Source organism: Mustela nigripes, chromosome 16, assembly GCF_022355385.1.
Source record: "Mustela nigripes isolate SB6536 chromosome 16, MUSNIG.SB6536, whole genome shotgun sequence".
NCBI classification, from domain to species: domain Eukaryota; kingdom Metazoa; phylum Chordata; class Mammalia; order Carnivora; family Mustelidae; genus Mustela; species Mustela nigripes.
In genome coordinates, this window is record NC_081572.1 from 50670360 (window position 1) to 50685064 (window position 14705).

Here is a 14705-nt window from a genome sequence, read left to right on the forward strand (position 1 = left end):
ACCATTTTGGGCCTGATAGGTGTTCTAGGGGCTGTCCCATGCACTGGGAGATATTTAGCTGTATCCCACTAGATGCCAGTAGCACTCCACCTCTTCTCCAAGTTACAACAATCAAAGAAAGTCTCCAGTTGAGAACAACAAACCCAAGAAGTCAAAACAGAATGATCATAAAGTTCAAATTGATTAGCTACAGACATATATTAAATAACACATAACATCATCACAGAGAAAAAATTGGGGAATATCTAGCACCTACAATTAACTTCCTCCAGACCCAACATGCAACAGTTTTTAAATTTATTTTCCTTTTTTTTTTAGTTTTCTTTTTAGTGATCTCTACATACAACCCCACAATCAAGACCCACACGCTCCACAGACTGAGCCGCCAAACACCCCTTAAATTTGCTTTCTCAAGGCACTCTGTATTAGCGTCTAAACCAAGTACAGGCAGGCTAAGTGGAACTGCCCACAAATAACACTGAGAAACAAGGGAGTAAAATTATATTATATCAAATACTTACAAATATCCTAATACATAAAGCCACATGCCTTTTCAGAGCTAATTTTAAAGGCTAGCTTTTAAGATGCTTGCAGACCACAAGATTTTGGTTATGCAAACTTTTATTAAATATCTGACTTCATGTTGGCTTAACTGCTAAGAACACTATTAACCTATCAAATTTGGCAGACAAAAATTTTAATTTAAAACCCTCACATTTCCATATTAAAATTTTTATCTTAAGTCTATAGACAGAGGTACTTGGTTCCTCAAACATGTCAGTATATTCTATGTACCAGGCACTGACTAGACACTAAGAAAACAATGACAAGTAGCAGGAAGAGGAGTCTTGAAAAGCTTCAAGGGAAAATGACAATGTGAGCAGGGTTGAAGTATGAGTACACTTGTAAGACAGGACACGACAAGACACTGGAATGCCTGAAGGCAGGGGGAACATCCAGGGATAACGGTATGAGCAGCTTCAGGGGAACATTCAAACCTAGCCTGGTAGGATAGCCTTCAAAAGGAGTACTGGGCCAATGGCCAGGCAGGCAGGCCTGTAAGCATGGAGAAAAAGTTTAGGCTATTCTGCAGAAAGTGGAAAACAATCAAAAGGTGTCAGGTTGGGTTTTTTTTTTTAATATTTTATTTATTTATTTGATAGACATCACAAGTATGCCGAGAGGCAGACAGAGAGAGAGAGAGAGAGAGAGGAGGAAGCAGGCTCCCCGCTGAGCAGAGAGCCCAATTCAGGGCTTGATCCCAGGACACTGAGATCATGACCTGAGCCGAAGGCAGAGGCTTTAACCCACTGAGCCACCCAAGCGCCCCAACAATCAAAAGGTTTTATTTGGAGAATAATATAAGGGCACTCAAACGTGAAGGACCGGTTAGAAAGAAAGAAGACTGAAGGAAGGACACTCACTATTTATGGGAGCGATGAGGACTCACATAAGCCACTGACCAGACCACTACTTCGGAGGACGGACTGATGCTCTTGACTAATGAACTAACTCTATGGTGTGGTGGAGAGGGAAAACGAGACCACCTGGACACTGGCCTAGGTGACCAGCGCTTGCTGGCACGAAGCATACTTTCTACCATTAATCCCTTTCTTTCTTGTGTTGTCACGTTAACTTGCAAATCATGCGATCAAAAAATAAACGCGTTATCTTTGAAAACCACACTCTATGCACACCCTTTTCTATATGTATTAGAATTCTGAAATTAGAGCATTTATAAATATTTCTGGAACCGACAACGGGGAAGGGTAACAGCAAACTGAACTGTTAAAAATAGCCCGGGAAAAGAGTCTGTTTAGAGACGAAGTGAATCTCAGTGTAAGGTTTAAATATGATGCAAGACAATTTTTCTCTCAGGAAGCCAACTTTAAAATTAACAGTCACTTCTGGATAGCTTTCCTCCTCCCACTAACTTTCTAAAGAAACGACGATGCCTAATACAAGATAATTGCCCCTATCTCCCAAACCACATCAGGCTTCATCCCAACATGTAGACGGTTGCCAAACAGGGAACAAGAGAAATGTCCTCTTGCCCTCACCCATCTCTCCTTTCCTGTGGTGTTGAAGCAGATAAGGTCATTCATTAAAGCTAAGAAAGCCATGAAGGCCTGACAGAAGGCAGCACGGTGAGGCCGCAGTGAGACAGCCCAGGCCCCAGGCCTAGCTGCACTCCCCTGGCCTCCCCGCCAGGAGCCTCTGTGCAGCTCTTCAGAGCAGCAGCCGACTCAGAGCAAGGCAATAAAGAGGAGGAGTTGTGCAAAAAGATGATTTCTACGGCTACTCCCAGTTAAAAAGTCTTCACTATAAGAATACTACTATGAGAGGGGCGTCTGGGTGGCTGGGTGGGTTAAAGCCTCTACCTTCGGCTTGGGTCATGATCCCAGGGTCCTGGGATTGAGCCCCGCATCGGGCTCTCTGCTTGGCGGGGAGCCTCCTTCCCCCCTCTCTCTGCCTGCCTCTCTGCCTACTTGTGATCTCTGTCTGTCAAATAAATAAATAAATCTTTTTTCTTTTTTTCTTTTGTTTTTTTTTTAAAAGAAGAAGAAGAATACTAAGAGAGATTTCAAGTTCATGGGGCACCTGGGTGGCTCAGTGGGTTAAAGCCTCTGCCTTCAGCTCAGGTCATGATCCCAGGGTCCTGGGATCGAGCCCCACATCGGGCTCTCTGCTCATCAGGGAGCCTGCTTACCCCCATCTCTCTGCCTGCCTCTCTGCCTACTTGTGATCTCTGTCTGTCAAATAAATAAAATCTTAAAAAAAAAAAAAAAAGATTTCAAGTTCAGATGCTGTTCTATTCTTCACAGAACACAACACAAAATGGCACACACACACACACACACACACACACTAAAGTGGAAAGAAGAGGTCTGAGAGAACTGCTTTGTTTTGTTGCTGGGCCCCAAGAAACGTTTACTACACTAATTAATGAAAACATAGATATACAAAAGTTGAACACAAATTAAACTCTCCATCAGATCTTGTTTAATAGTTTCCAGTCCTCACATCCTAGTCGATCACAAATTCACAAGAAATGACAAGGCTAATTAAGAAATTCAATCAATTAATAAATATTGCTAAATTCAATTTCTTTAAAAACTCACACTAAGAAGTCAAAATTTTACTCTATATGATTCTTTTCCACTATTAGCTCTAATCCTTTTATCTCTGAGGTCCTAAACTGGCCATGAAACCCATCAGCCCACAAAAGGATTTTATTGCTCTAAAGAATATATTTTTTAAAGATTTTATTTATTTATTTGTCACAGAGAGAGAGAGATCACAGGTAGGCAGAGCAGCAGGTGGGGTGGGGGGGGAGAGAGCAGGCTCCCCGGTGATGAGAAAGCCCGATGTAGGGCTTGATCCCAGGACCTTGAGATCATGACCTGAATTGAAGGCAGATGCTTAACCCACTGAGCCACCTAGGCCCCCAAGAGTACTTTTTTAAAAGCAGGAGATTCCCATAAAACACCACGCTCCTGGCTTTCCTGAAACAGGGAGCAGCTGTCAACCTTGGAACCTTCGGCCACATTCCTGCTTGACCAGAGTCACTGATCCTCCAGGAAAGTCACAAGGCTGTCCTCGTCACTTGCTTTATGTACAGTTCATTCTCACTGGATACATCTTCAAACAGATCTTCAAGTAGATTGCTCTGTCCATTCAATAAACTGGACTGGTTTTGAACCCAGGCAAAAATAACGTTAATTGCCCATATTTTTACCTGTCTCTGACAGGTAAAATATCCTATTATATCCTATTATATATCTGATGACTTTCAGTTACCTATCTATATACATACACGTATATCTGGTCTAAGATCATTCCCATAAATGTGTATGTAATAATTAATTGACAGTTGCCTTTCTTAAAGCCAATCTCCTTTGGGAACTGGGCTACTGTAAAGTTATAGGTTGCCTGTGTAAGACGTACTGATTCTGATGACTCCACTCACTACAAAGAAAACCAGTTAAAGCAACAATGTCAACCTCTACCTTATGACCATCTTTAGCTAAGAGGCCTATTCTCTCCCATAGTACTTAAAGCATATTCTTCTTTAGACTGGGAACTTCTAGAAGCCCAATGTTAAGGAGCTCTGTGGGAAAGTTTTCTTTATATTAAGATGAAATCCATTTCCCTTTAACTGCTAGTTCCTGGTCTGGATTCCAGCCAAAAACTAACTTGACATCACAAAATTTTTCACAGAATTGACGCCTGACTTTCCTAAATCGATGAGTACTTTTAATTACAAGTATAAAAGAAGAAATTTTCTTAAAGCAAAAAAGCAAAGTCTACCTAAAGGTCAATGGCCTCACATTTTATAACTAAAATTCAAACTACGGCCCAGCTATCAATTCTAAGCTAACAACGCAAGTCATTTCTACATCCGATGGACCCATCTCTCATAGGATGACATCAGTATTTGGCATCAAATTATCCTTTATAAAGTGAAAAACTACAGAATGGCTTGTTTTGTATTATGTGCTACAAACTTACTTGCCAATTTTGTATGACAGGAGAGAGATACAGCTGATAAAATCATATTCTCATTAAATAATACTTATGCAATATACTATATAAAATATTAATTTAAGATACACCTATCAATTTTTCTTCAATCTCTAAGGAAAAAAAAAATCAAGCTTTAAAGTTGAAGAATATTAAAAATTATGACAGAAAACAGGTCTTAATACAATTAACATTACCACAGAACATACTGATAACTAAAAAAGGCACAGCCAAATGCTTTTACAGGCCTGTGCTGTAAGAAATGGCATGAGCTTACCCGATTCTCATCATAAATAATTTGGACGATACTGCGGTGTTTCTGCTCCACAGGAGGAGGGGACACAGGCTTCTCAGGCTCAGGAGGTTTAGCTGCTTCTTCTTCCAGCTGTTGCTAAGAGACCCAGAAAGAAAGAATCAGGCATCTGATGCAGTCACCCCTCTCCGTAATTAATCGCCAGAGATAACACATGCTACTGAGCAATTCTATGGGATAATCTTCTAATCTGCTAGGTCTAAAGAACCCAAGGTTTCTAACAAATTCAATCAGATTTATTTTGACTAAGAACTAAATAACATAATTATTAGAGAAATCCTTTTGTATTTTAATTCGATCCATTTAAAAGCAAAATCATAAGAAAAGCTAAAACATACAAAAACTACCCCCATAGACCTCCATCACAATGACCTTTTTGTAGCACAGGAAAACACTTTTCTATGTTACAGATAAAGTGTATGCGCTAATGTCTGGTAGGAAGAACCTCGTGGCATGATTACAGACTCATCCTTAACTCAGAACAGCACCATGTGTAGCACCCCCAGCCAACCTTTATATTTTGCAATCAAGAGGAACTGGCAAAACTACAACTTTGTGTACAGCTGCAAAACAAAAAGTGATCAGCATCGCTCTGCCTGGGGTTGAGCCTCAGGGTCACCCCTTTCAAGTGGTAGCATCCTGGGATCCTTTCTAAGTCTTACTACAATCCTGAACAAGTACATAAACCACTCACTCATATGTAAGGCAGGAATATGAATTAATCCTTTCTACCACAAAGATTTCTGAGAAGATTAAATAACTCGGTATGTATGAAGCACATTACAACTATAAAAGTTCAGCAAATATTACCTACAATTATTACTGAACCGAGAAGGGACTTTGCTTGGTTCACTGCTTTTTATTTTTCAGCACTTAAGCCAGGGCCTGATACCTAGTAAATGCTCAACACAGAGCCTTGTGAGTTTACTGCCTAAGATGACAGTAAAGACACTGGGTAAATATGTTACATCTACTAAAGCCTAGAGGAAAAAATATCTGTACTATTCAGCTGACAGTCAAGACTCCTAGTCACGTAAGTTGGACCATAGCCAACCTAAAGATAAAATGCCTCCAAGAGACAAGCTTCAAGGACCACCTTGGAATTCAAAGTACTTTTGCAGGCTGCTATCTAAGGAAGCAAAAGACAGATATTTGGAGCTACGAAGTCATTTTTATGGAATTGAGTTCTTCAACCATTCACTTTCTTTCTTTGTTCAGAGGGCCTTCTTTTAAGATCCTTGTTAAACAGGTATGGAGAAAGGAATAAACAAGCTTCCAGAAATCACATTTTGTTCTTAGTCTGGACAAAACTACTGTAAAAGAAAGACTAAAAGCAAAAACAAAACAAAAAACAAACTCTCCTCACTTATTTGTCCTTTTACATGAACTTTAAAATAATTTTGCAAATTTAAAAATACTTAGAATTTTTACCAAAATTGTATAAAACATATACAATTATATAAATTAAGGATGTTCACATTCTTTCAATTATTAATACTGTGTTGCTCTGCATCTTTGGTATATTTGTTTACTCAAGTTGCCCTTTATATTCCTCAATAAAATTTGCAGCCCATAAATATACATATATATCATAAAGGTCATACAACGTATTTCGTTATTTTTAATTATTAGTGGTTTACACATTACTGAGCATTTACTATATGCACATATCATACAACCATCACATCATTTTGATATTATTAGCAGTATTACTACTATATCACAAGTGGAGAAACTAATGACCAACTCAGCAGAATCAGACCCACTGATACTTAAAAGAATTGTCAGGCATATTATTATAAACTTATTAACAAGACTCAAATAAGAGATGGCTGAACATTTTTTTTTAAAGCAAGGTAATAGTTTTTACATGATGAGATTTAAAAATTAGCCTAAGAGAAATTAAAGCAATAAAAACATAACTGAAATTGAAGACATATTTGACAGATTAGATGTAACTGAAAAGAGAAATGCAAACAGATAAACAGAAATGAAGAAATTGCCCATAATTAAGCCCCAAGAAGCAACAACTGGGAAAGAAAAAACAATGAAGAAACAGAAGACAAGAATGTAAGATGTTACACCTAACAGGAATTTCAGGAGATAACAATGAAACCATAGAAAAAGATTTCCTTGAGAAAAAAAAAAAAAAAAGATAAAACAGCTTAGAATTTTCCAGAACTGATTAAAAACTCCCAACACATTCGAGAAGCCCGAAGTGTTGTAATGACACTGAGTATTAAGTAAGGCTAATCAATCACATACCTATATACCCCTGAAACAAATAATATATTATATGTTAATTAACGGAATTTAAATTAAAAAAAAAAAGCAGCAGCTCAATGAGTCTTAAGCTGGACAGATTTAAAAACAAAAACCCCTCCCTAATACATCAGACTATACACAAAACAATACAAATTAGAGTAAGGGTTGGTGTCTTAAGAGTGGAGGCCAGAAGACAGTGTGCTGGGACAAAAGTAACACCAAACGAATAAAAATATCTTTCACAAAACAGGCATAAATGAAAGACATTTAAGTCACAACAACCGAATACTTAATCTGCCAACAAACCGAATCTCACTAAAGAAAATTCTGAAGGATATTCTTCAAGCAGAAGCATATACCCCCAAACGGGAGATCTGTGTTACGAGAAGGAACGATGAGCAAATATGAACGACAAACACATGGGTAAAGCTAAATGAGCACTGACTGTATAAAATAAAGTCTTTGGTGGTTGAAATAAAACAAGGAAGAACTAAATATATGACGAAAGTAGCACAAAAGCTAGGAGAAAAGAGAAAGAAATTGAGAAGTTCTATACCCTCAATACTTCTCAAGAAGAGAGTTAAGGTACTAATTAGCTTTAGGCTTCAAGTTAAACTGGCAGGGGTGGGGAGGAGCCACAATAAACCAAAAAAAATACTGGATAAAATCCAAAGCAATGGGGTAGAAAAATATGTAGTGAAACAAATAATCAATCCAAGAGAAGGATTAGAAAAAACAAACAAGAATACCGAATTCAAGCATAGAAAAGGACAAATAGTATAAAATAGTTAAAAATAATTGAGGGTATTACCAATTGTCATAATCAGGTTAAAAGAACCAAATTATCTTGTGGAAAGATAGGTTGTCAAAACCAGGTAAAAAAACAAAATCCAGTTATTTACCTACATAAGAGATATACCTTAAATATAAAAGCACAGAAAATAAAAGGAAAAAGGGGGCCCAAGTGACTCAGCTGGTTAAGTATGACTCTTGATCTCAGGGTTATGAATTCAAGCCCCTCACTGGGCTCTGTGCTGGGTGTGGAGACTACTTCTAAAACAAAAAATTCCCAACATTTTGGGGTGCCAGGGTGGTTCAGTCAGTTAAGCGTCCAACTCTTGATTTCAGCTCAGGCCACAATCTCAGGTTCATGAGATCAAGCCCCATGTGGGAATCTGTGCTGCATGTGGAACCTACGTGGGATTTTCTTCTCCCTCTGCTCCCCCATTCCTCGCAAAAAAAAAAAAAAAAAAAAAAGAAGAAGGAAAGGAAAAAGAAGAAAAAAGATAAACGAGTCAATAGCAACCAAAAGAATGCTGATCTCATTCCATCAGTATCACGCAGAACAAATTTTACAGCAAAAAGCATTAGGAGAAATAGAATGTCATTACCTTATAATAGAAGGTTTCACTGACCAGAAAAATAACAACTGTAAACGTGTATACACCATCATGACCTGAGTTGAAGGCAGATGCTTAACCGACTAGGCGACCCAGGCATCCCACTATGAAGCTTTTAAAAGGACAATATAGCTCTCTCTCTGCCTGCCTCTCTGCCAACTTGTGATCTCTCTCTCTGTCAAATAAATAATTAAAAAATCTTAAAAAAAAAAAAAAAAAGGGGTGCCTGGGTGGCCGAGTGGGTTAAGCCGCTGCCTTCAGCTCAGGTCATGATCTCAGGGTCCTGGGATCGAGTCCCGCATCCGGCTCTCTGCTCGGCAGGGGGCCTGCTTCATCCTCTCTCTCTCTCTCTGCCTGCCTCTCTGCCAACTTGTGATCTCTCTCTGTCAAATAAATAAATAAAAAATCTTTAAAAAAAAAAAAAGGACAATATAGAGTTAACTGATCCCAGGGCAGTCTTATGTAAGATCTAAACAAATTCTACTCACCAAAAAACACAATTAGGCTCAAAGACCTAAATCTAAGAGCTAAAACAATAAAATTTACAGTTGAAAAAAATAAAATTTACAGAAAACACAGGAATCAATCCTTGCTGCTTTTAGATTACACAATGGTTTCCTGGATAGGAGACCAAAATCTCAAGTAATGAAAGAAAAAATAAACGGGGCTTCAACACAAGTAAAAACTTTCGGCCCTGGTGTGATTCGGTTCTACACGGCTGTTCCCTGTAACGGGAGTCTTTATTTCCAGCTGCCCTCTCTCCCATATAAGATTCCCACTCCAAAGAAGGTTCCGTGGACAAGGACATGAGCCCCTGTGTGGCCGCAGAAGTATCTTCTCAGTTGTGAGGCCAACAAGGGCCAAAGAGTATCATTTTAAAGTGGATATTGATGAAAATGAACATGAGTTACCTTTAAGAATGGTCGGTTTGGGGGCTGATGCAAAAGTTGAATTGCACACTGTTAAAGCAGAGGCAATGAATTATGAAGGCAGTCCAACTAAAGAACACTGGCAACTTTGAGAACATCTGTACAGCCAATGGTTTCCCCTGGGGGCTCTGAAATAACACCACCTGTGATCTAAATGTGGTCCAGGTCCTGTACGTGTGGACAGCACCTAGCAGCTGTGGAGGAAGACGAAGAGTCAGAAGATGAAGGTGTGAAACTCCACAGCATATCTGGAAAGTGATCTGCCCCTGTAACTGACAGCAAGTTTCCATAGAAAAAAAGTGAAACTGGCTGGTGAGAATGAGGAAGCTGAAGAAAAAGCTCCAGTGAAGAAATCTATACTTGATTCTCCAGTCAAAAAGGCATTTTAAAAAAAAAAAAATCAAGCCAGAATGGAAAGACTCAAAACCATTAACTCCAAGATCAAAAGGTCACAAATCCTTTATAAAAGGAGGAAGAAAAACATCCTAAAACAGCAAAAGGATCTATTTCTGTAGAAGACATTAAAGCAAAAATGCAAGCAAGTCTAGAAAAAGCACGCTGAACGGTCCTGGTAAATTAAGCCCAAAGATGGGGAGAGGAAAAAGAGAGACAAATATAGTCCATACTGAAAATCAACAATCTAGACGAAAGTCTTCTATTTTAATTTCAATCCCCGTTCCTGGTTTGCCACCCACCCACACCCCCTTCCAGGCTGGAAGCAATCTCCCTCCTGACTTCCCAAAGCACTTTCATCTGACTGCTCTGATCCAAGGAACCTTATACTTCGTTCTCTGTTACTTGTGCATTTGACTCACCTCTTTGACCATGTTTTATCACCTTTGTATCTCCCTAGCTGCTCAATAAATACTTACATGAGTCAAGTAAGAGGGGGGAAAAACCCCTTTTGTACACCAATGGATACTATCAGGAAAGTGAAAAGACAACTCACAGAATGAGAGAAAATATCTGCAAATCACATGTCTGAGTGTCCAGAATATATAAAGAACTCTTACAACTCAACCATAAAAAGACAAATAACCCAACGAAAAAATGGGACCAGAATCTGGATAGTTCTCTAAAAAATATATACAAAAGGCCAACAAGCACATGAAAAGCCATTCATCCTTAATCATGAAGGAAATTAAAATCAAAACCACAATGAGATTCCACTTCACATTGAGTAGGATGGCTATCAAACAAACACACAAACATGTTGACAAAGAAGTAGAGAAAATGGAGCCGTCCCTCATACACAGTTGGTGGGAGCATGAAATGGTGCAGTCACTGTGGTAAACATTCTCATGGTTCCTCAAAAATTGAAACACAGATTTACCATATGACCCAGCAATTTCACTCCTAGATATATATCCAAGAGAACTGAAAAAAATAATGGTCACACAAAAACTAGTACATGAATGTCACAGCAGCATGATTCATAACTACGAAAAACAGCCAAAAAGTGAACACAGGGGTGCCTGGGTGGCTCAGTGGGTTAAGCCTCTGCCTTCAGCTCAGGTCATGATCTCAGGGTCCTGGTATCGAGCCCCACATCGGCCTCTCCGCTTGGCAGGGAGCCTGCTTCCCCCCCCCCTCTCTGCCTGCCTCTCTGCCTACTTGTGATAAAATCTTAAAAAAAAAAAATTTTTAAAAAGTGAACACAACCCAAATGTCTATCACCTGATGAATGAAAGAACAACACATAGCATATCCATGAAGTATGATTTTATTCAGCCATAAAAAGGAATGAAATACTGATACAAAATATAACATGGGTGAATCCTGAAAACATACTAAAAGAACGAACACACAAAAAGTCACATATTATATGATTCTATTGACCTGAAATGTCCAGATAAAATTCTATATAGACACAGAACAGATTAGTGGGTTGCCAGGGGCTGGGGGAGGGAGGGTAGAAGGTAACTGCTAACAGATATTCAGTTTCTCTTTCTTATTTTTTTGGTTTCTTTTTGAAGTGATAAAAATGTTCTAGAATTACATAGTGGTGATAGTAGCACAACTTTATGAATACATTAAAAGTCACTGAAATTGTATACTTTAAAAGGATTAACATTATGGTATTTGAATTTATTTCAATTAAAAAAAAAAAAAACCTTACTCATCCCATCCCCAAAAAGCACAATGACAATCCACAAATGAGCTAGCTGCCATACACGTAAGTGACAAGAGACTTTAGGAAATAGTAAAATTAAGAAAATGACAAAATAACAATCCACGTAAGGAACACCAATAACTCATAAACAAACAACAATAAGCTCTCATTCCTAAAACGGAAATGTAACGTAAAATCTCAGTGAGAGCTATTTCACATCCAGCTGAAACAAATGACCAGGTGAAAACAAGCATATGCACAAATGAACTTGTAAGGTCGTGGTGGGAATGCAGAACCGAGCTGCCATTTTAGCAAGTTCGGTATCATCTAATACATGCAAAGATGCACATACACTCCAGCCAAGCAATGCCATTCTTGTGCCAGTGCCCTAGAAAATTGGTTTAAACATGAACCAAAAACACAGCACCACAGTATCAAATAGCAGCAAACCACGAAAACCCCTCCAGTAAGATCAAAAACAGAACGGACAACAAGATTTGCTCTCTGTAATGAGAAAAAACAGCAGGGAAAATGAGTGAATACAACTAAGGAAACTAAGAGCAAAAAAAAAAAAAGTAAGCCACAATACACGAGACATGATTCCACGTACAAAAAGTTGAAAGCTATGTAAAACTCAACATTAGCTTCGTTAGAAAGACAAACATACATTCTTAGAACATCAATAAAAGACCAGTAAAATCAAACACTTACTTGTTTCTTTTTCAGTTTAAGGATCTGCTGTTCTACTTTTGCAATTTCTCGATCTACACGATCCATACTCTGTATTAACTCTTCCTTTGAAAGTTTTGAAGGTGAAGCATTTTGATCATCTCCACAGGGTTGCCCAGAGATTGGAGAGGATGGAGCTTCATGTTTGCCTCCAAATGCTGGATCCTTTAGAGGAGAAAATCAATAATTAATTCCTCTCTAATAGCCAGTATCAGTGTGAAGATTCACTTAACTGAGAAAGTCCATTTGAAAACACAGCAGAGCCGTGTATGCTAGCTAGTACATGGCTGGTGTCTGGAAGGAGCAATTTCCACACACGCACATGGGCAACACACCCTACTGACCTCTATACCACTTTCATAGATAGTGTAGACGTATCGTTCACTATTTTGAATATCTTAAAAGCTACACAGAATGAGGTGGCTAAGAGGCCAAACAGCCTTTAGTTAAGGCTTCAGTGAGATTATACAGAGTATCTGGGGAAATAATAATGCAATCGTAACAAAGGAAGATACCAATTTCTTAATCATTTCCTTACAATGGTTCTTCAAAAGGTCTGAACTTATAGGCTAGGAAAACTACAAACTCCATGTGAAATCTTGTACCCACCCAACTTAGAAGTTATGATATGCCCAACTGTTCCCAACAAAAAGTTTTCAGACTTTCCAGTGGCCAAGAATTAGATACAGAAATGACCTAGGAACTTCTGCTGCTACTAACACCTAGACCTACCCTTATATAGGGCAACCAAGCCTGCCCACACTACAGCACACATAAGATCTCTTAACCCAATATGTCAGCCGTTCTACCTCCAAATCAAAGAGAGAATTATAGCACAAGGAAAACCCCTCCACACAAAACCTACCACCCTGTCCACACACACACACACAAACACACACAGAGTTTATTAATTTCCAGTCTAAGGTGAAGATATAAGCAATACTGTAAAGCAGATGAATGTTAGATTAAGGTACTCGTTTTCTCCAAGCTATAAGAAGCCTAGGATGAGCATAGTTCAAAGGACTATGGAGCCCTAAATGTATTAAATAACAATTAAGTAACTGGGAAATCAGCAGTTCTAACCAAGAATGCACATAACTGTACCAGGATGGTTGCTCCAAAAGACCCTGGAACAGAGATTTCAGCTAAAATATGTGTATTCCTGAAAAATCTCATATTCTATAATAACATAAATCTAAGATTTCTGGGGAAAACGGGATTATGGCTATTATTTAAAACCCGTACAACTGAAAACAGTATGTTTCATCAAAATAAAAAATCCAATTCAGGGTATCTTTATCAACCTTTATCAACCTTTAAAAACAAAAAATACAGGAGATAATATCGTTATGGTTTCTTTTCAACACTTGAATCTGCACTAGGTTAGCTTAAAGTGAAACACAGAGCTGTTCTTGAATGCACTAATTTTCAAATCTTCTTAAGGTCTTCAGACATCATGAAGGCTACTTCTTGTAATTATGAAACAGCTTAATCCTGAGAGCTCTGAAACATTAACGTGCAGAAAAAAAAAACATTCAGGAACCACCAAGGCTTCATGTTATATTAAAACATTCTCCTACCATATGCATATGAGTTCATTTGTGTTATAGAACACGTATATAGCAAAGCAGATTATATTTCAATTCTGCACATTTTTGAAATGTTCCTCAGGTGATCTGAGACATGCCCTAAGAACTATTACAAAGCAGTATTATCCACTGATTTTCATTCTAGTTAAATATCTAACCCAAAAAACAATTCCTTGAGTGCCTACTATATTATATGATAGGCACTAGGTAGAAAGGGGAACAAAACAGACACGAGGCTCGCCCTCATGGAGTTTATATCTTGTGCTGGAACATACTGCTAGCTATTTTGGGAAAGGAGTTAGATTCCTACCTCACATCTTGTATCACAACAAAAGCCAAATAGCAGCAAACATTTAACGAGATTTATTAGCAAATTTCAGGGAGCCCCAAACAAACAAAAAAGGGTATTCATTTTATCTTGGGTTTAGAAAAGCCAACAGCAAAAGATAAATAAAAAAAGAGAGACTGATGGATTAAATAAACACGATCTTCTATTTATCAAGATAGTAATAAGACATTTAAAAACCAAATGAGAAAAATCATTTCCAAAATGTGAACTCTACAGCTCAATATAAAATCAAAACAATACTGCCAGAAAAATGAACAGATATGAAAAAACTCATAAATCAGGAAAAATGAATAACCAATAAACAAATGAAAAACATGTTACTAAAAAGCAAATAAATACAGTTAAAAATTCATCAAATTAACAATGATTTTTTTTTTTTTTAAAGCAACAACTATGTGGCATCAACAAGGCTCCACAAGAATTGGGCACCATGGGGGCGCCTGAGTGGCTCTGTTGGTTAAGTCACTGCCTTCAGCTCAGGTCATGATCCTGGA

The 14705-nt window shown here is 38.2% G+C and overlaps 1 protein-coding gene and 1 pseudogene across 17 annotated transcripts in view; one reads left to right on the plus strand and one right to left on the minus strand.

Moving 5' to 3' along the window:
• Positions 1 to 14705, minus strand: part of NCOR1 (nuclear receptor corepressor 1) — a 154708-nt gene that overhangs the window by 93467 nt on the left and 46536 nt on the right. For all 17 annotated transcript variants that reach the window (XM_059380628.1, XM_059380640.1, XM_059380641.1 and 14 more), the window contains exons 5-6: positions 12256 to 12438; positions 4802 to 4915 (exon numbers count right to left, since the gene is read on the minus strand). In XM_059380628.1, the coding sequence (XP_059236611.1) occupies positions 4802 to 4915; positions 12256 to 12438 (297 nt within the window). The remainder of the gene's footprint in view (positions 1 to 4801; positions 4916 to 12255; positions 12439 to 14705) is intronic.
• LOC132004073 (nucleophosmin-like) lies at positions 5265 to 9993 on the plus strand (annotated as a pseudogene).